This window comes from Stegostoma tigrinum, chromosome 20 (assembly GCF_030684315.1).
Source record: "Stegostoma tigrinum isolate sSteTig4 chromosome 20, sSteTig4.hap1, whole genome shotgun sequence".
Classification (NCBI taxonomy): domain Eukaryota; kingdom Metazoa; phylum Chordata; class Chondrichthyes; order Orectolobiformes; family Stegostomatidae; genus Stegostoma; species Stegostoma tigrinum.
Window position 1 is genome coordinate 52818657 of NC_081373.1, and position 23010 is coordinate 52841666.

General features: G+C 39.1%; 1 protein-coding gene across 1 annotated transcript in view; it reads right to left on the reverse strand.

Moving 5' to 3' along the window:
• Positions 1-4957: 4957 nt before the first annotated feature.
• The window catches only part of jmjd1cb (jumonji domain containing 1Cb), a 336894-nt gene continuing 318841 nt past the window's right edge, over positions 4958-23010 (reverse strand). The window contains exons 18-26 of the mRNA XM_048550915.2: positions 19205-19483; positions 18677-18848; positions 18300-18390; positions 16068-16198; positions 15864-15980; positions 12426-12565; positions 11761-11934; positions 8379-8513; positions 4958-5687 (exon numbers count right to left, since the gene is read on the reverse strand). Of these exons, the coding sequence (XP_048406872.1) occupies positions 5595-5687; positions 8379-8513; positions 11761-11934; positions 12426-12565; positions 15864-15980; positions 16068-16198; positions 18300-18390; positions 18677-18848; positions 19205-19483 (1332 nt within the window). The 3' untranslated portion in view covers positions 4958-5594. The remainder of the gene's footprint in view (positions 5688-8378; positions 8514-11760; positions 11935-12425; positions 12566-15863; positions 15981-16067; positions 16199-18299; positions 18391-18676; positions 18849-19204; positions 19484-23010) is intronic.

Here is a 23010-nt window from a genome sequence, read left to right on the forward strand (position 1 = left end):
ACACCCTTGCAGTATAAGCCCTGCTCACTGTGTTAGGGATTTAACAAAGAGTAATATCTGAAATTGGAAGATAACAAAGTGTGAAGCTGGATGAACACAGCAGGCCAAGCAGCATCTCAGGAGCATTGGCCTGTTGTGTTCATCCAGCTTCACACTTTGTTATCTTGGATTCTCCAGCATCTGCAGTTCCCATTATCTCTGAAATTGGAATCCAGTTTACCTCCAGAGAATTAAGAACTTTGCTGAAGATCAATATCACCCTGGCCCTACGTGGCTATTGTTGCACTTCTGTAAATGCCCATCTGGTACAACTGAGCTGGTTATGAGCTTATTGTTTGCCTTTTCCAAGCGGTCTCCATGTCTCTTCTGACATTCTGGATTGGCCTAGCAGAATGTTCTTGAAGCTGACAATCATCTTTGGTTTGCTGTATCCCATCAGCAATACTACAATCAGATTATCCCTGTCTCAGATAGCAGCTGGATCTAACTTCTTTGCAGGTCTCGTGTCAAAAGTTGACAATTATGGATTTTTTTAACCTAAATTTTTATAGTATTTCTCTGCTGATGACAAGAACAGATTACTGCCAGCACCATTTGTCTCCCTGGCTTGTATTTCAGAATGAAATTGTAACTCTGAAGACTCCAGAGTAACCCGTGTTATTTCGCAGATGCTTTGCAGAGATTTGTTTTGTTGATCTCTGCAGGTAAATAATGATTACTCTCCGTCATAAATGTTCTCCCGTAGATGTGGATACAGAATTTTTCTATGTCCTTCCATTATGCAGTAGCTTCCCTGCCAAAAAAAGTGGGAGGTGTGTGTATTTCAGTGAGTGTCTTGCAATAAGTTTGGATCCTGCTTCACAGTCCAGTTACACATTTGTTAAGACCACATCTTGAAATATTGTGTGCAGGCTTGTGTCCTTATTTGTGGAGGAACGTAAACACGTTCGAGGCAGCTCAGGAAATTTACTGGATTGATACCTGGAATGATTGAACAGGCTGGGCTTGTTTCTACTGGAGTGCAGAAGTGTGGGGTTTTGAGTAATTTAATTGAAGTCTATAAGATGCTGAATGGTCTTGACAAGGTGGAAGTGGAAAGGATCTTTTCTGTTGCAGGTGAGTCCAGAATAAGGGGACCCTTTTAAAATTCACAGTTTCAAGACAGATGAGAATATTTTTTTCCCCTCTGAGGATTGTGCAATTTTGGAACTGTCTGCCTGAGGAAGCAGGGAGCGTCAGAGCTGGAGCTTGTTAGAGCGGGAACACAGAGGTAAAAACTCAGACAGAACTCTATTACTGCATTAGAGCATTAAAACTTCAGCTCATGTCCCCACTTGGGGTCCCAACTCTTACTTTGGGAAGCCCTAACCCAGCATCTGCTGGAGGGATAGTGGGTGCTTTGGTTGTAATTCTCTAACTTCTGTAGATTTTGAGAAGGTCTCAGCAAATTAGAAAACCCTAGCCAAGAAAGAACGGAGATGGGGAGCAAAGTGTTAAGGTTGGTTAAGCAAGTAGGCAAAAAAAAAGGCAGATGGAGTATAATCTGGAAGAATGAGATTTTCCATTTTTAGCAGAATTTAAAAAACAGAGCATTATTTAAACACAGAGGTATAGGGGGACATGAGAAGTTAATGTGTTGGTACAGCGCATAATTTAACCATTAGGAATTGGAACAGAAGTAGGCTGTTCAACCCCATTCAGTAAATTCATCGTTGATCTGACATTCCTGCCCTTTCGCCATAATCTCAGATTCTTCATCAGTAGGGGAATCAAATTGGGAAGGCATATAGAATGTTAGACTTTATTGCAAAGGGATTGAAGTATGAAAGAAGGGAAGGCTTGTGCTACTGGACGGGGCATACAGGTCTGGTGTCGGTCTTAAAGAATATGCCTACTCTTAAAGCTGTTCAGGGGAAGGTCGCCAGGCTGATTTCTGGGATGAATGGGCTATTATGAAAAAGTTATAGACAGGATGTACTGTAATGTTTGGCATTTATAAGCAAGAGCACTGATCTTTTTGCAATGCGCAAGATTCTGAAGAGGCTTGACAGGGCAGCTACCTCATGAGAGCATCCTAAACTAGATGTAGAATTTCAAAAGGAGGGGCAACCCATTTAAGATAGTGAAAAAGAGGAATTTCATCAAAATTTCAGAGAAAACCGGACCACCCAGAGGAAATGCGTACAGCCACTGGGAGAATGTGCAAACTCCACGTGGTCACCCAGAGCTGGAATCAAACCCAGGTCCCTGGTGCTGTGAGGCAGCAGTGCCAATCACTGAGCCTCCATACCACCCAGCTACTCCAGACAAGTGCAGTCTGGATCTGTCAACAGATTCAAGCTAGAAAGAATTTGATTGACAAGGAGTCAATGATTATGGTGGACACTCAGTAAAGTGGCGTTAAGGCTACAATCAAATCAGTTATGTTCTTACTAAATGGCAGAACAGACATGAGGGGCTGAATGGCTTGCTCCTCATCGTCCATATATTTAAGGAGGCATGATGTTTGGTGGGGCCGAACCTAGCAGAATACGCAATTGGGAAAATTCTAAAGAATCCATAGTACAGAAGAAGAGGAGCTGTTTGAGTTAATCTGTAAAGGTCAGACTGTCGGAGTGAAGTCACTGCGGATATATGCCAGTAGCTGAAGTATTCAGGAATTTCTCGACTGAAGACTGGGCCAGAACACCCCTATTGGGGTTAGTACTGTCATTCCCAGCACTTTGGATTTTTCTTTTAATGCTCCTCTCCTGAAAGTCACCATCTCTATCTTGAGTTAAAGTTGTGATTAATGGTTAACGGCAGAGAGTCGATGAGGATATAGTGAAACAATACTGACCTCTGCTGGGCAGAGAGGAATTTGACACCGTAAATGTCTCAGTAAACACAACTTGGAGATCTTGCCATGTTTAAGTCCAGATATACACACTCAGGCTTCATCAATTATGTAGCTTTTGAAATCTGGATGTACTGTGATATTACCCAAGAAAACATTCTTTTACATCCATTCATCAAACTCAGTCTCAACAAACATCCATTCAAAAGAGACATAATTCCAAATTTTTGGATAGTCTTTCAACAAAACAAGAGCAAGCATCAGGTCTTCACAGTTTTTAAAAAATAGTCCGTGAAAAATTGCAAAGCTTTCCCTTAAATTGGAAATTCTAACATATGCTAAACTGATGTGTGGAACTATGGTTGAATGAGGAGAAATTTTCAATTTGATAACTCACAGATAAAATGCATGTTGTAGGCTCAGCATTTCCTTCACTCTCAATTTTTTGATAAAGGGCTCAGTCCATTTTATGACAGAGCTTATTTTAACAAGCTTAGGACAACATTTATTGACAATGACAAATTGGACAACTGTTTTCAGGAACAGTTCCGGTTTTAGTAGAAGGGTAGCCTGTCCAGAATTTTCACAAAATCCTAGAATCCCTACAGTGCAGATAGAGACAATTTGGCCCATCAAGTCTGCAGACCATCCCATCCTGATCCTATCCCCACACTTAGCATGGCTAATCCACCTAGCCTACACATCTTTGGACTGTGGGAGAAAACCGGAGCACCCAGAGGAAATGCATACAGACACGGGGAGAACATGCAAACTCGACACGGTCACCCAAGAGCTGGAACCAAACCCAGGTCCCTGGTGCTGTGAAGCAGCAGTGCTAACCACTGAGGGTCCATGCCACCCAGCAAACATTCAGGACCCTGCAGTTGGGGCATACTTCTGATGAATGCCTGAGAACGTTTTCCCACGTCAAAAGAAAAAGTGTTTTTGTATTTCTCGCAACAATGCAAACTACTCAACAATGCAAATGGATCCGAAGAGTCCTGACAAAATTCAGCATACACAGGTCCTTAAATGTGAGGACAAAATCCTGGAATACCCTCCCTCAGAACACGGAGTGTGCTATAAAGACTGGTCGCTGTTCAAGAAGATGGCTCAACATCTCCTATTAAGGACCATGAGAAATGAGCAAAAACAAACTACAGCCCAGCCTGTAATGACCACATTCCATGAACTGATTAGACAAAAACATACCATATACTGGCCTGCAGTTCATTGCTTTCCCTCACCTCTCCTTTCCTAAGCAGTGACATTACACTGGATATCTTTCCAGCAACTCTGAAGAACACAGGCAAATTACCAAATGATTAAATTCACATTATTAAAAGGTAACACACAGCACTGACCAAAAGAAAAAAGTAACTTACACATTTCACTAAGCTCAATGGTAACTCTGCCCACTGCTAGACCTCAGCAGAGAACACAGATATCTGACTTGTGTATTTAACAAGAAGGTTAATCTTCACCCGAATGCATGATTTGCCACCTATTGTTCAGCTTCCCACTGAGTCTTACACTCAAGAAAATAATAAAAAAATAAGAGCCAAGTGAAAACTCTCTTATTGTCACTTGTGCTTTAAAAACATTTGGATTCTATATTACTGTTAATTTACCTCCCTTTCCCGCAAGTTTTAGACCTGAGCTAAACTTGGATAAAATATTAATTGCAATCTCAAATCCAGGATTCTGTTTGCAAAATTTAAACCTGTAATGCAAATTTAACATTATGAACTAATATAATTCAAAACAAAGGCTTAAACTAGAAATGTGGAAGTAAATTCTAGGCGCACACGTACAAATATTCAAAGTAGTGCAACTGTTCAGTAATTGTGTAATGAGAAAATCCTGAAATAAATTATTTGCATGTAAAGGATTTTCATAATGTCCAGACTGAGTAAGCAGATTCAAATACTGCACAACTTCACCAAAAACACAAAGTATGTAAACTCAGATATGTGATAAAACAATTTTATTGGAAAATGTAAAACTCCTTTGAATTTAAACGTACAAAGCATGTAACACTTGTACTTGAACAAACTGAAGCAAGCTATATTTTAAAAAAATACATAATTGAATGTATATATTTATATGTATTTACACAGAATATCAACTTTCTTGGTAATAAGTCATTTTGCTTGCAAAAGTTCACCATAAATTTAACAAGACAACTTTTTGAATAAATTACAGCTTTGTAATTGCTTTAATTTTACAGTGAATACTTAAAAAAGCTGATGTGTGTAGTATACGCATCCAGTCAATTTATTGTAAGGAGCTTCAGAACATATCTTATTTGGCAGTACTTTGATAATGACATGGATAGCTGTGCGATTCAGCAATTTGAAAAAAAATTAGGCATAGCTGATAGTCGCATCTGCCTTCTCACAGTAACTGTCTCAATGTAGTGAAAAATATCCATTTTTGCAAACTAAAACTGTACAAATCATGTTTACATTAGATCTAATAGTATGGCATAAAATTCTGTAACACTTTGTCCAAAAATAAATACATTTCATTTTTTTAAATGTACAATATAATACACGGAACAGCACAGTGCTAATTTCCTGTATATTATCAGAGGCTGCATTTTGATCTTTTTTATAGTAACATTAATTTTGATGCACTGGCCAATTTGTTACAGTTACCACAACACGGCTGTAACCACAAAAACAAACTTCCTTGACACTGCTGATGTATCTTTTCAAAACAAAGGATCATTTAAGGTCACAAAACTACAAAAACATTAAGCATTCTGTGATGTGTGAGACACCTTTTCTTCATGCATTCTCAGGGATCCCACAGCATCTTTAACTGAATGGTATATTATATTTTTTACCTGAAAAGAAATTCAGACATTAGAGAAACATTACAGTAAACAGAATTAGTAATAAGCAATGTAATTTATTTGAAAAACAGCAGACAACAATGCTGTTGTCGGAAATTTGGGGCTTTACACAATTTGGTGAACTATTAGTGCAACTGAAATCATAAAAGCTAAAATTAGATTAGTTGACAAAGAAATCAAAACAAACTGAAAACAAGTTCATACTCCACATTTCACACTAAGTTATAGCAAGAAACCTGTAACACAGCTGAATAAAGAAGTAGGGCAAGTATGTCAGGGTGAGTTTTAATTTAAGTTTCTACAGCAGATATAACATTTTAGTAATAATGATGGTAACACTGCATGTGAACTGGTGTATGACTCCATTCCTGGCACTGAAATTGAGTTAAAATTGAGTTATTATTTTTATATAACGTTTAGCCTTTAAGAAGGAACATTATTGTTGGAAATAATGAGCTGGATAATATTTCCAACTTGGATGTACAGCAGCTAAAATTCAAATCATGATGTTATGCATAATAGAGAAAAAGGCTCACTTGAAAGGAAGAAAGAAAAGTTATATCAGGGCTTCTCAAAACTTTACTCAACCGAAGTACTTGGAAAGTCCAGTTACTGCTATTATTAGAGAATCAATACAGCTAACTTGCTGACAATTAGATAGCTATGTGCAAATGACCAAATATTGATTTTTTTAAAAAATTCATTCATGGGGTGTTGTCAGCTAGGCCAGTATTTATTGTCCATCCCAGAGGGCAGTAAAAGAGTCAACCACATTGCTGTGGGTCTGCAGTCACATGTCACCCAGACCAGGCAAGGATGGCAGTTTCCTTCCCTAAAAGGACATTAGTGAGTCACATAGATTTCCCCCGACAATTGACAATGATTTCACGGTCAGCTCAGACCCTTAATTCCATATTTTTATTAAATTCAAATCCCACCATTTGCTGTGGTGAGGTTTGAAACCAGGTCACCCCAGAAAATTACCAGTGTTTCTGCATTAACAATCTAGCAGTAATTCAATAGCAGTAATTTCCCTTTGAGGGAAACATATTGCTTGGACACTGACGCATTAATGAATGGGGTTGAATAAGTTAAGGGAGATGTTAACAGGGAACTAGAAAAGATGAACACAGCACTAAGCAAAACAAAGCATTGAGCTGCATTCAGAATTGGACGAGTAGAAGGTGCAGGACATCCTGCTGAATGTACTTCCTATAATTACACACTGAGTGACTCAGTTGGGAGGCTGTGTACAAAAGGACCACAGGACTAGCCTCAAGCAATGAAGGAAAGAAAGTTGAGAAAAACCCGAACTCCAAGTCTGAAAAAAGGTCTAGGAGATGGAATTCATAAGCATATAACAATGAAGCGCAATTTGATTAATAGGTAATCCTGTGGAATATTTCTGGTAAAAAATTAACTGCAAGATGACAGGATACCGAAACATCTGATAATGAGAACACCAAGTACCTTTGAGCTTTCTCGTGCATCAGTGCAGAGCACTGAATGTTCCTTGAGAGGAGGGAGGGGGCATCTGTTTCAATACATTTCACGCAGCAATAGTTATTTAAAGAGAGTTCCTTTTAAATGAAGGATACAGGATCCTATTATTGTCCTTGTACGATCAGCGTTTGGAATGACACCGAATGGTGCAGGTGAGAAGGGGTAGAAAGTTTGCTACCTATGTAGGTTGACTCTGGAAAGTTCAGCAGAAATTACTGTAAATAATATTCCAGTGAATGATGTGTATGTGCACTCGCACATACACAAGAGGTGATAGAGAGTGGGGAGGATCAGGGAGCAAGCTGGAGGGAGGAGAAGGCAGTGCATAGGACGGGGCAGCTGTGAGAAATACAATGCCAGGGCAAGTTCATAACCCTCTGGAGTAAAAAGATTTCTCTTCATCTCACATGCAAGTGGCAAGACCCTTTTTTCTTTCCCTGTTTCTAGACTCCCCAAACAGTGGAAACCTCTTACCTGCATTGACTCTATCGTCAGTCCTTCCATCAGAGGAATCAGTCTGGTAAACCTTGATTGCACCCCATCCATAGCCAGAACATCCTTTCTCAAAAACAGAGACCAAACCAGCACATAATACTCCAGGTGTGGTCTCACCAAGGCCCCATACAATTGCAGCAAGACCTCACTACTCCTGTACTGAAATGCTCTCACTATGAAGGCCAACATACCATTTGCCTCCTTCAACACCTGTTGCACCTACATGCTTAGTTTCAGCAAATGGGTTACAAGAACATTTGGGTCTCACTGCAGTCTCCCTTTCCTAATCTATCACCATTCAGATAATCAACCGACTTCCTGTTTTTGCTCCCAAGGCTGATAACCTCACATTCATCCGCTCAGCATTCGTCCACTCAATCAATTTGCCCAAATCACACTGAGGTGTCTTACCATCCTTCTCACAGTTCAGCCTTCCACTCAGCTTTGTGTTGTTTGCAAACTTGGAGTTACTACATTTAGTTTCCTTACCTTTAGTTTCATGTCACATATTGTGAACAGCCGGGGCCTAAGCACCAACTCCACAATATCCTGCAAATCACTGGCTGCACTTTGGAAAAAGGTCCGTTTATTCCTACTTTTTTGTCTTCTTCAAGGTAATGATACTTCTAATAACTCTTAACTGAAACCAACTAATGAACTGATTGAAATCAGGAAAGTCAATACCTGCAGTTTATCCTCATAGTTTAGCTCATGTCTTGACTGGTGTCTCAGCTCCTGTGAAAGATGGAAAGACTGCATTGTGTGCTCTGGTGATACAAAGTCTTCAGAGACCTGAATACAACTGTAAATACTTTGCATCTGAAAAACATGAAAACAAGTGTTTGTTGCACCTGACTTACACAACAACTGAATTATTACTACTGAGACTTGGCAACACAAACTTTGCCTTACTGTCTTTTTATTAAGTAATATTGTTACTTTTTAAAAGATAAGAAGTCACACATTAGGAGTACAGAAATAATGATCATGGTTCTATCTTGAAAACAATCGAATAAAATTAAAATACTAAAATGTATTGTCGGTGAAAGCTTATTTTTAGACACAAAATTGTAAGCTGTAACAGCAGAAACAGGGCATTGGGCCTTTGAGTCTGCTCCAACATTCAATAAGATCACAGTCGATCTGTTAAACGTCAATTCCACTTGCCCCATAACCCGATTCATTACTCATTAAAACTCTATCTCAGCCCTGAATATAGTTAATGACCTAACCTTCCATGGTAAGGAATTCCACAGATTCACAACTCTCAGAGTTAGTTCCCCTGCCTCTCTGCCTTAAATGGGCGACCCCTTACTCTGAAATTGTGATCTCTGGTCCTAAACTCTTGTACCATGGGAAACAATCTATCTGCATCTACCTTGTAAAGTCACCCAAGAACTTGCAATTTTTCAAAAATTTAAAATAATACATTCTTTTACAGGATGCAAGCATCACTGGCTAAGCCAGCAGTGGTTGCTCATCACTAATTGCCCAGGAGAAGGTGGTGGGGAGTTGATTTCTTGAACTCCTACAGTTCTTGCGGTGTAGGTATGCTCACAATGTTGTTAGGAACAAATTAATGGATTTTGACCTTGTGACAGTGAAGTAACAAATTTGTGGATCTAAGTCAGGAACTTAAGGATGAAGTGTGCTGCATTTTCAGTTCTATAAGGAGACATCCAGAAGCCAAGACCTGAACTCTCACTACAAAAAAAAAAGAACTGCGGATGCTTGATCAGAAACGAAAATTGAAATTGCTGGGAAAACTCAGCAGGTCTGTGGAGTGAAATCAAAGTTAATGATTAGCTAAGGGAAGGATTGTATATAGGGTGAAGGTGGGCTGAGAGGAGAGTGGAGTTGTAAGCGACAGGAGGAGATTAGATTCCCTACAGTGTGGAAACAGGCCCTTCAGCCCAAGAAGTCCATACCGCCCTTTGAAGCATCTCACCCAGACCCATCCCCCTATAACCCACACACCCCTGAACACTATGGGCAATTTAGCACGGCCAATCCACCTAACCTGCACATCTTTGGACTGTGGGAGGAAACCGGAGCACTGGGAGGAAACCCACGCAGACACGGGGAGAATGAGCAAACTCTACACAGACAGCCACCCGAGGCTGGAATTGAACCCGGGTCCCTGGCGCTGTGATGCTGCAGTGCTAACCACTGAGATGAAGCCCAGACAGAGAGAACAACAAAAACAGAAATTGCTGGAGTAACTCAGCAGGGCTGGCAGCATCTGAAGACAGCAGAGCACAGCAGAGCAGAGCTAGTGTTTCCGGTCCAGTAAACCTGCTTCAGAACTGATCTGAGGGCCGTCGTTTAACATTGTTGATGGAAGAATTTCAAGAAGCAATAATTTGCAGCAAAATTAATAGTCATGTGGATAAATTAAGGAAAGTCAGTATGGACTTGTTAAGTGGAAAATATAATTAACTAACATGCTACAGGTTTTTGAAGAGGTAACAGAGATTGGACGACAGAAATGCTGTTGACATAGTGGACACCAAGTTCCAAAGGCACTTGATAATGGTACCAAAGCACTACAGGAACACTGGAAACAGTGCAGAAAATATTCATGAGAATGGTTCCATAGTTGAAGAAACATAGTTATCGTGCAGAAGTTGGGACTATTTTCCTTGGGGCAAAAAAAAGGACACTGAGAGGGTGTTTGGTACAGAAATTCTAAATTAGTCGGAGTACACAGGGAGAAACTGTTTCACTTGTTAAAGGATCCAGAATGATCCTTCATCATTTACTTGGCAAAATGATAGATTTACTTGACAAAAGCAGCAAAGGTGACATGATTTTTTCTTCTCATTCATTAATGATTAAAGGTGTGGAATTCACTGCCTAAGAGTATGGTGGAGACAGTTCAGTTGAGGAATTCAAAAGGGAATTCTATTGTTATTTAAACAGAAGCATGTGCAGGGTTATGGAGAGAAGCCAGGAGAACAGCACTGAGTGAAATCCCATTCAGAGAACTGGAGGAGAGATAATGGATTAATTGGCCTCATATTGCACTGGAACCATTCTGTGAAGAAGATATTTTACAAAATCAGGGTTCATGGGATTGGGGAAAATATATTAACATTAACTGAGGACCGACAAACAGAAGAGTTTAGAAATAAACCGCAAGTTATTTTTACACTGGCAGTTTTTAATTGAGTTGGGTACCTTGTGAGTCATTGTTTAGGCCCTAGCTTTTATAATCTATATTAATTACTCAGTCAAGTAACATTCCCGCTAATTTTCCTCCCAGCCATGCACAGCAGTGACTTCTGCAATTGGAAGTAATGGCATGATTGACGCTCCTACATCAGGGCAGTTGTGTGCACAACAAAGAGGGAATGTTGATACTGAGTGTAATGTATCCTTGTTGAAGGTACAATGTTGGGGAGGTAAGTTGTGAGGAGGACATACAGAATACAGAACATTATACGCAGGTTCAGTGAGTGGGTAAGAACATGGCACATGGAATATAATGTAGAAAATTCAGAAGCAGAATACAAGAACTTCAGAAACAGAAGGAGTAGGCTGATCTGAATATGACTTTATCTTCCTGTCTGATCTCTATAACTGCTGACTCCCTGTTAATCAAAAATATGTCCAACTCTGCTTTGAATACAATCAGTGACCAGCTTCTACTACTGTCTGGAGAAGGCAGTTCCAAAAACATAATTACACTGGAAAAGTTGCTCATAATCCTTTATTTGGAAATTATGTCCCCAATTCTTCATGCTCCACAAAGGAAACTACCCTGTCAATCCCCCTCAGAGTGTTATGTTTCAATAAGACCATCTTTCATTCTTTTAAATTCCAATGAGTATAAGCTCAAACTTTCCTCATAAGGAACCAGCCATTTTTGAAATGGAGAGACTGATAAATGTTGTTACTCTGAGTAGCCTGGGTGCTCCTGTACACAACTCACAGAATGCCAACATATAGATTTTGATTCAGCGATCGTAATATCCTATTAGATCCTCCAAGAACCAAATAGCCTGTACCTACTTCTGTTGCTTGCTTTTTAAAATGTACTGGTGTAGAGACTGCCTTGAATTACCTGACGCAGTGCTCCTGCTGGTACTAGGACTGCATCACCCAAGAACTGGAAGATAGACCAGCTACGAATTCCACATTCTTCAGAGAGTCTTCGGCGCAGTTTCTTGTTCAAGTAACAAGTCTGATCACGGATCAGATCGTGGTCAGGTGATTCCTGACCCTGCTCCTCATGAGTCTTTTGATAGGGGCACAATAGAGAAATAAATTTTCTATCAATATGTTATATTGGGATTATTAAACACACTTTGAATGACTAAACCAAATGGTTCTTGCCCTCAATCAGCTGTGATTTCATAAGAAACTATTTTTACTTAGACATAATTTCATTAGCACAGAAGTTAAATGAATACTACATCTTTGAAGGAAGATAAACTTTTGGTTGAACAAATTATAGAAAAATATCTTGTTTTAATCAAGTTTCCTTTTCAATATATGGTTTTAAAAGTAATTCTGCAATGTCATGTTGAGTTCATCTCATTTTATGATTATTTCAATGAAAATCAAAAGAACTCATCGTGAGTTTTGTCTACTTACAGAAGCATTAAATTTACTCATTTCCAAACCATTAATAACACTAATTCTGTACAAAAACAAATTAGATTCTTTCATAACATGACAAGTGTACTTGCCCTGGAGTTGTTTGGCATAAATGTGTAAACTGCTCACCTTCTGTAGAAACTCCTTTATTTTGTGTGTATCTTTGGCTGAAAAGACATGCCACAAAGCACCTGGAGTCTCATTAACATCCTGCAATCTTTTCTTTGTGGTTTCATCAATTTCATCTTCTTCGATCTTTTTCAAGATAGCTAGGTAAAAAAACAAAGTGGACATTTTCCATAATACTCCATTGCTCAAGCTTGACAGTTTAAAATATGGGATTGAAAATCAATTTTATAAACTGCCACTTTGTTTTCCTTTTGAAACACAAATTACTGTGGTAATCTAATTCCAGGAAGTGTTTATTTTGTGAATATACAAGTAAGTATTGAGGAATTAGCCCGGATTTCAATCCTGAAGTAGCTGGGCAGTACTGTTTCGCATTTGGTTCAACAGGTAAGAATCCGGGTTGGATAACATTTCATAGGTGTGAAAACGTACGGCTCCCAAACTATCTTTTGCCCTTTCAACAATCAGTCATTAAGTTTACAGTAATATCATTAAATAACTTTGATGGAATAGCGATTACTTGACAAATCTGAAATAAGGTTTGGAAAAGCACTGAGTGATTTTCCCTTCTGCTAAGCAACTACCTACTGCATGCCAAATGACACAATGATTGAGATCTTTATCTAAACGTGTATCCAAGGGTATTCATCACTGATGGGCAATCTCTCTCTATTCTAAAATATTTAGGTCAACGATACCCAGATTAGCTGATGTGCAGTACTAAAATTCAGGCTAAGGCCGGAAATGGGTCAACACAATCAGAGACTCTTTTTGCTTGCACATTCTCCCTGTGTCTGCGTGGGTTTCCTCCAGGTGCTCCGGTTTCCCCCCCACAGTCCAAAGATGTGCAGGTTAGGTGGTTTGGCCATGCTAAATTGCCCGTAGTGTTCAGGGATGTGTAGATTAGGTGGGTTATAGGGGGACGGGTCTGGGTGGGATGCTCTGAGGTTCGGTGTGGTATTGTTGGGCCAAAAGGGTTGTTTCCACACTAAGGGATTCTATGATTCTTCCTCGACAGTGAAGTTCAAGTGTATTACATTTTACTCTTGATAAATTCCTTCCATACACTGAGAATTGACCAGGATGATATGTCTCACAAACTGAAGACAATGCTTACTTTTAACACGTTCTTTTGATACTGTCATCAATTATCTTGATAACTAAAGTGACTTTTGTTTATCTCTCAGCTCAGCCCCAAAATCCCCAATATCATGTTTCCTTAGTTTGGTAGAAAAGATGTGTTAGTACAGACAATACATGCTCCTTCTGATTACAAGATAAAGTTTGCCATATGCGTAAGATTAATTGGGTATTTTGCCAACAACTATTACTTCCAACACCTCTTCTCGATGATTCACACTACATTAAAAAAAACCTGAATTGTTACAGCACTTTTCTTGTGCCCCAAGAGATCTCAAAGCACTTCAGAATCAATGAACTACATGTGAAATGCTGTGATAGTATTAAACACAAAGCTCATTAGTTCTAGGACCAGCTTATATAGAACCACTGAATTTTAATATATCATATTAAACCACCGACGGCAAAGTGACTCATGGTTAGGACTACTGCCTCACAGCACTGGGGACCTGGGTTCGATTCCACCCTCGGGCAGCTGTCTGTGTGGAACTTGCACATTCTCCCCATGTCTGCATGGGCTTCCTCCGGGTGCTCTGGTTTCCTCCCACAATCCAAAAACATACCCATAGTATTCAGGGATGTGTAGATTAGGGGGTTTGGTCTGAGTTGGTGTGGACTTGTTAAGCCAAACAGCCTGTTTCCACACTGTAGGGATTCTATTAAAAAAAGGTATGAAAATACAGGCCACCTCATGTCTGTTCTAGATCTGAGGGTGAGTGACCGGGAAAAAATGGATTAAATAGTAAAAACAAGAATTTGTATCAATCAAAATAGCCTTTTTGAACAATAAAATACTGCTGGATTGTCAGATTGTCATTCTTGATAACCAAGACAGCATTTATGGATAAGTTGAGCGCACTGCACAAGTTTCAGTTACACATCTATAGATGTTAATCCTTTTGGTGCAGATGAAACAGAATTGGTTGGCATTTCTCTGTCAACTCAATGTCAAAGATGTGTATGTCAATTCCCAAGATACCTTACTGCCCTGAATTTACATTTGGCAATTGGGTTAAGCAATCAGATCTTCTTGGACTTCAACAGCGTTTCTAAATAGTGCTCTATCTGGAAGACTGCAGCAGGGAATTCATGGCTTTTCACAGGCAATTCATGAGTTGGTGAAGAGTCACCTTGGTGAGCATATTTGTATAGCCTAACATCCGTCTCAAGTTGCAGGATCATGCAGTGTTACACTTCATGGTGTAGGCTGAGCAACACAGTTTCCAGGTGATGTCTGTTGGAGGTGATGTTGTCACTGGTGTCCATCCTTATCATGTTTCTAACCTCCCATTTAATCCCCTTGAGCCCACATTCTTCCAGAATATCTATGTTTCTTCCAGTTCTAGCCTCTTGTGCATCTCTGATTTCTACAACTCCATCACTGGCAGAAGTGCCTTCTGGTGCCCACACACCAAGTGAGGAATGTGCTTCCCAATGCATTAGTGGTAAATTCAGCTGGTTTAATCAGAGTCATCAGTTTGTATTTAATACATTATATAGATTAAATATGCAAATTATAAAGGAGGCTCAAAAGAATAGAGTTTTTGCCAGAACGATAATCAATTCCAAGTCCTATTTTGTTTCCAGTTCCAATCCATGCTGAATACACAAGATCAATAAATATTAAATTTTTCAACCTGGGGAAATTAATATGTGCCTGGTTTCCCAAGAATTATTCTACTTTTTGATTGAATTTTAAGATTTCAATTTAAGTCTTAAATGAGGTCAGCAGTCGGCAACTGACTACAGAATTGAACTACTGCAATGAGTCTTAGCACCAATCTGTAATAACTGAAGTCTCAATGGCAATTGCAATAATCTTAATTCAACAAACTTGATTGTGCTACTATTTTCAATGGGGTCCACAGCTTCTGACAATTAGCCTTGAAACATATTTAGCAAGGGTCTCTGGGGAACAAGGAAGATGTCCAGCAAATCAGACAATGCTGTGACTACTGATGAATGTCATTTTTGGGGGGCAGGTTTCCATTGTAACAACCGTGCTTGTCATTTCAGCAAATCCAGGTCCATGAACTAAGTGTTACTGGCCACTGTCCGTCAAATCAGATTCAGCTAATTGAGAAACCATTTGAGGAGAATGCATTTGTGAAGGTTTATGTAACCAAGATATGTTACTAGAATCTTCACTGCAATAGCAAATTTTTCACAATTCTCAGTACATTCAAAATTGGTGCTTCTTCCAGTCTCTGCCAAGGACAGCCAGATACTGAAAACACGACAGCAGTGTTAAAGAAAATCCATCCGATTCAGAGTGAAATGGAAGCTTTGAGGAATTACCTGATCTGTAATTGTTTCCATTTCCTTTTGGCACACCAACATAAACAAGCACATTGACTACATCAGCAATGTCGAGGTGAAGATTGGTCGTTCCATATTCCTTAACCGTTGATTGTCCTGTAAAAATGGAATCATTTAGAAATTAGTCTTTTCCAATTAATTAATCATATTATTGTAGACAGTGTACTGACTTTTCATGCTTACCATAAGCACCATATAGTTTTGGCCCCAAATCCGGTCGTACAAAGAAATCTGGTATCCGGGATGCCAAGTTTAGATTTCCTTCTGGATCACAATACTCTGGAAGTGGCAAATTTTTCATAAGGTCATCAAACCTATAAGGAAATAATTTTTAAAATTCTCTAAGTGCTGGAAAAGAGACTGAGTAAAGACTTAACTCAAAATATAGAATATTGATGACAAGCATCACACCAAAAAAGGGTTTACTAACTATACTGCACAGTAACAATAGATTATTTACATAGCTGACGCATAACATTGTGTTACTGGAAGCTGTTATAACAAAATAGAGCACAAAATTCAAAGAATGTCTAATTATATTTATAAAGCAGTGTTTAATGCAGTAATTTCCTTAAAATTTGCTTTATCATGACATGTGGACGTTGCCGATTAGACCGACATTTGTTACTCATCCTTAGTTGCCTTTGAATTGAGCTACGAGACCATTTCAGAGCATAGTTAACACGTGAGTCACATGTAAGCTAGTCTAGGTAAGGATGTCAGATTTCCTTCCCTGAAAGAACATTACAGAACCAGACACAGACACACAGGAGGCTGGAAGAACGCAGGAAGGCAGACAGCATCTGGAGGAAAGGAGAAGTCAACGTTTCGGGTATTACCCTTCTTCAGGATTGGATGTGGGGTTAGGGGGAGCTGCAGATTAAAGAAGGGTAGGGTAGCGAAATGGGGGTGATAGGTGAACATGGGTCGTAGGAATGACCTGGTCGATTGATGGGAGGGATGAGTCCAGTTGGTGATCGGAAGGGAAGGTCAGTAGCTGGAATGGAAGGGAGAAAATAGGGCTGGAAGGAGAGCCGGGCGATGGGTGGGAAGGTTATTTGAAATTGGAGAACTCAATATTGAGTCCTCTGGGCTGTAGGGTGCCCAGACAGACAATAAGGTTTTGTTCTTCAAAACCTGCATTCTGAGTCACTGCGACACTAGACGTGGTTGAGGACGGACATGTTGGAGGGGGAGTGGTGCTGGTGGTTTTGGGGAGGGGGGGGCATTGAAATGGGCAATGATTGGGCGGTCAGGCTGGTTATTTCAGACCACGTGAACTTGCTCGGCAAAACAGTCATCTCGTCTATGTTTGGTCTCACCGACGTAGAGAAGACCACTTCAAAAGCCCCAGATGCAATGCATTTATGATGTTTGGGGGAGGCGGGTGGTTAAAAGCTGTGGAATGGGGAATGAAGGAGGCACAGTGGAGGGCTGTCTGGACAGAGAGGGGAAACAGCGTTGTTTGAAAAAGGTGGACATCTGAGATGCTTGGGAGTGGACTATTTGTTCATCATAGCAGATGCGACAGAGATGGAGGAATTATGAAAACAGGATGGAGTTTCTGCAGGCTACAGCGTGGGAGGTGGTGTAGTCTAGGTGGCTATGGGAGTCTGTGGGTTTATAGAAATGTCCATTTGTAAACTGACGCCAGAAATGGAAAATGGAGAGATCAGAAATGGGATGGAGGTGTCTGAGATAGACCAAGGTGAATTTGAGGGGAGGGTGGAAGTTGTTAGTGAAGTCGATGAACTGCTTCAGTTCAGCCTGGGTGCAGGATGTAGCACTGACGCAGTCATCAATGTTACAGTGGAAGAGTTGGGGAACAGTACCTGTGTACGTATTGAAGAGGGGCTATCTGACATAACTGACAAACAGAACATGCTAGGTAGATGTGTCTTATGGCCAGTCAATATTAGCTATGTCAACATTACTCGTGGAGCAATTAAAATTACTATTGTTGAAGAGGCTGGGTTTGTCACAATCAGACATATTACTTGAAACATGGGAAACTTTGGGATATGGTCGATAGAACAACAAGATGGACAAATGATTTCTTCCCATACGTTCCTACCTGCTTAACTAGGAAAAGTCAAGGCTGTGGTCAACTTTGCACAACATGCCACGTGCAGGGTATGGGATTCTCTTTTCCCAGAACCGGAGTTCCTGATTTTACCTATGACATATGTAACACATCTCCCAGAAGGGAATAAAGTGACAATGACATATCGTCTGATGCCTTTCACAACTATCTAAAGTTACAAGTACAGTTACAGATTACCACTGACCTAAAATTCACTTGGAATGGCACAAGTTGCAGACAATAAAAAGTCAGAAGAAATAAAGTGTGCCAATGCGATTAGGCATTAAGCTGTCAGTCAAAAGTCCAAATGCATTTTCAGCTGTAGCTTTTACCTGGAAGGCATCATAGTTCTGAAATCGTCACCAGAAGGCCAATCCTTCATCTTCAGTAACATAGACTCCCCATTCTTACATTTGGTTCGTTCTGACAAAGAATAAAGACTTCAGTTATTTCAGAGAAAACATAAATGTACTAAACTTGCAGAGCACAGACTTTTGGTTCTTTTCACAAACTATTTTCAAAAGAAAATTTCTTTTGTAAAATCCAAAATGTTTAATTTACAATTGCCTTTAGAAGACAAAGTATATTTGAACACATGAGAAAGCAAAAATAAACTTTGTCAATTAAATCAAGAATTCAAACATTAATTTTGTTTAATTATTGGCTATTGTCACAACAGGCCTGAATTGCTCACTGATACCACACTTACTGGTTAAGTCTTCAAAGCCATCCCAGAAGTCTTGAATTCTTGTGCTAGAGATTATACTGCCATCTTTGCAGTTAACCAGGTCAACCTTCTGATCTCCAAATTCTTCACAAAAGCTTTCAGGTTTCCAAAAATTGGAATTTAGGTTTTTGTGTACACCAGACACAAGAACAGGCTGAAAAATAAAGTTTTTGAAAAGATAAAGAGAATTCAGAAGACAGATTTTAAAGAGAACATCTTTAAGAACAATTTTGGTGTAATTTCTATTCAATTAATTTCGAAACATATTCCCATCAGATTCTTATTGCCAAATGAATAAGATCATGTCAATCTTTGAATATCTGCTAATTTTGAAACACTAGGGAACAATGTCTAAATTTTCAATTATTCATACATTTATTGATATTGTAATAACATTATTTTGTGGAGTTTTAATATTAATGTATCCAGTATCAAAAGTCACAACCCTAATCCCATTCATAATGCTTTAATAATTACATCTACTTTGACTTCCTAAATCTCATTCTGTACCTGGTTGCGTCTCCAGCATTCCCTGAATATCTTCCAATTGCTAGGATTTTTAGGGTCTTGGAGCCAGAGTAAAAATCCATCACAAAGCCAAGAATGTGGTATTTCAGGATGACTTTTACTGATTGTTTCGGTGTTGAGGATTTTAGCTTCTTGTGAATTCAGCTTTGTTTCTTCTTTCCCACTTAATTTCACTGATTTACTTGCTGGAATCTTATTTTCCACTACCGATGCAATTATGTCATCCAAGAGGTTCGGCATGCTTCTAGCTCCTCCGCCAGACTATAAGGATAAATACAAAGACAGAATTGTCACAGATGCAAGTATATGCAAATAAACCATGACTACACTCTATTAATAAAGTAAGCTACAGTACTGAATTCAAAAGATAATTTTAATGATTATAATCCACTTCTAGGAATCAAGAATTAAACATACATGATTTGATTGCTTATTGCTGCACCTATAAGGATTGGTCAAAAAAAAACATTTAAAGACAGCATATCTTGTGGCTAAGCCACAAAAGAGACGTAACTAAAATATACAATTTTGACTCTAAATTACCCCTCTAACGTGGGAGAGTTGAATGTAAAGCTAGTGGCTGACAACAAATATTACGGCCACTTTTTTGATTCACATTCAGCTGTGTCCATTTCTGTAAGTGCATTATACAGGATATATAGCACAGAAACAGAACAGCTGCCCAACAAGTTCAGGCCAACAGTAATGCTTTGCTTAAGGATCTTCCCATTTTATCTAAATCTATGATAACCCTTTATTCCCTTCTTCTTATATGCCTGACCAGCTTCCCACTAAATACATCTGCACTATTTACTCCGATCACTCCCAATGGTTGACAGCTCCATACTCTCACCACACACTAGTGAAGCAATTTGTTCTCCATCTGCTATTGAAAGTTTTGCTGTTTTACATTGATGGTGTTTCAATGGCACCAATAGACTGCCAATTTCCAACTTCCATTATCCACGAATTTTAAGACCTAGGATCTTTCATGGGTTAAAATGGTTCTAAAGAAAGAGAGAAAACTGACCTAAGATGACCTCAGGAATTGTCTGACCAAGTTGAGCCAAGCTCATGAAACTTTCAACAAACAAAACCAAGTCTGAATCAAAACCACCATATCAACAAAACGAAAATGACTGGAACTAGTCATCCAAATCTGCATCTGTTTGATTAACACCTTTTCACATAGTGGAATAAAAGATTCACCTGCAGATTGTGCAACGTGAAAAAAACAAAAGCCAGACATGGGAATACTCAATTTAACTGTATTTCATGCAACAGCTTTTAGGCAGAGGGGTCAGAGAAAACTGAATTTCTAATAGCATAAGTGGAAGATCCTCTCTCTTGGTTTTCATTCTTTTAGCCTGTCAGAAGGAAACAGCTAGAGCAGTTGGTACAATCATCCATTAACCAAGATCTTAATTTTCACCATTGCTGAGGATACAAGATAGGAATCACACAACTGTGATCTTAGGTTTAAACCACAAGGATCCTTAAGGCCTTTCTAAACTGCATATTTTTAACCTACATTTTTGGTACTAGATGCTTTCCTCATTTTATCATTATTTTTCTCAGGATATTTAAGCTTCATTTCCTTTAATTCAAGAATCATAGAGTCATACAACAGGTCCTTCAGCCCAACTCATACATGTCAACCAGGTTTCCTTAACTGAATTAGTCCTACTGGCCTGTATTTTTGCCCATATTCCTCTAAGGCTTTCCTATCTACGGGTCTGTTCAAATGTCTTTTAAATGTTGTAACTTTACCTGCCTCTACCACTTCCTCTGGCGGCTCATTCTATACAAGTACCTCCCCACTGCGTGAAAACCCTTGTAAGTGGCTTCTTCATTTTTTTAAACTAGTAAAATGTGTGTTGATTGACGTGTAACGTAACGATTGTTTAAAAAAAATGAAAATCTTTGTTGCAGCCAATGAAGTTACAAATAAGGGGGCTGATTCACCAAGCAGCCTCATCACCTGACTGGAATTGAAGTGTGGAAAAATAAATTGTTCTTTCAAAAGGTAAACTACAAAAAGGTTAACTTGAGTCTGTAATACAGAAGTGCCAAAATGTCCATAACTGACGCTTTCATAGACTGTAGGAGGAGGTAACTTACAAAAAAATTAAAGGCGTAATTCTTGGAAAAAATACAAGACTTAGCAGCTAGGCACTTGGAGAGTTCTCCCCAAAATTTAGAAAAGCAGAAATTGCAAAATGGTTGGCAAAACACCTACAGGTGGAAATTGAACATACTGAGACAAATCTGTTCAAACTGAAACAGCTAAAATCAGAACTTGAATTTCAGCAGCACAAAAGAGCAAAGGGAATTTCTGGACTGAGGAAGGAGACAGTCAAGAAAGAAAATGAGTAAGGGATTCCAGGGCCTACTGAGACAGCTTAAGCTGAGAAAGGAGAATCCCAATAAAGAGAGCACCACAAATAGTCATTGATAGTAAAGAACTAAATATCGCTGAAAATGATACATCCCATCATCTTTTCATTGCACTCATCAGAACAATACACAGGAATGCCATTTTAACCAATATGTACACTGAATGAAGTGCTGTGTTATGTTTGCCACCAAGCTAAAAAGTCATTCTATCATTCAAACAATTAACGTGGTATATGAAGTTCACTGTGATACAATGCCATGTGTGTGGGCTGTACTGCCAGATCATATCAATAGCATATCCTTCGGTTCTTCACAACACTTAATGAGTTCACACTCAGAATCCAGTGTAACTGCCCAATATCCAATGTGGTTCAGCAACTAGAAAACATTTGCTGGATAATCCCAAGAATGTAATCAAATTAAGCTGACAACCAATTGAGACTGTCTGTCAGACTTGTATTGTGACATACTTGCATGTATGAGAAGCTACATATATAAAAACAGAAATAACATGCACGTTCACTGCACCTATTCAACTCAACAAAATAGGCAGTAGTCATTCACTGGTTCATTTCTCAGGTCAATGCCTCAACCGATTTGAATCAAGCAGATTTAAAGTCTGATGTCATTTACTAGTGCATTCTACATGGCAACAGTCTACTAATTCAGGGTCTATTTGCTTATCAAGTAGCAATCTCCTCTTATCTAGTATGAACATTGTCACCCCTTTACATCCAGTATAAAATATTCTTACTTGAATATAATAGACATACAGCATGGAAACAGATCCTTCAGTCTAAAGCATCCAAGCTGACCAGGTTTCACAAACTAAACTAGTCTCCTTTGCCTGTATTTGGCCCATGTCCCTCTAAACATTTCCTATTCATGTACCTGTCAAAATGTCTTTTAAATGTTCTAACTGTACCTGTATCTATGACTTCTTCTGGCATTGCATTCCATATGAACCATCCTGTGTGTGAAAAAGTTGCCTCTCAAATCCCTTTTAAATCTTAACCCACCTACCTTAAAATTAAATATATTTGTGCTCCTGAGATGCTGCTTGGCCTGCTGTGTTCATCCAGCCTCTCATTTTATTATCTTGGAATTCTCCAGCATCTGCAGTTCCCATTATCTCTCTACCTTAAAATTATCTCCTCTAGTTTTGAATTCCCCTATCCTATGGAAAGGAACTCTGCTAATTAACCTTATTTATGCCTCTCAATGATTTTATAAACTTATGTAAGGTTACTCCTCGACCCCTTATGCTCCAGGAAAATAAGTTACAGCCGATCCAGCCACAAAACCTTAAATATAGCGTAGATAGCAAAGTTTGGAGCTAGATGAACACAACAGGCCAAGCAGCATCTCAGGTGCACAAAAGCTGACGTTTC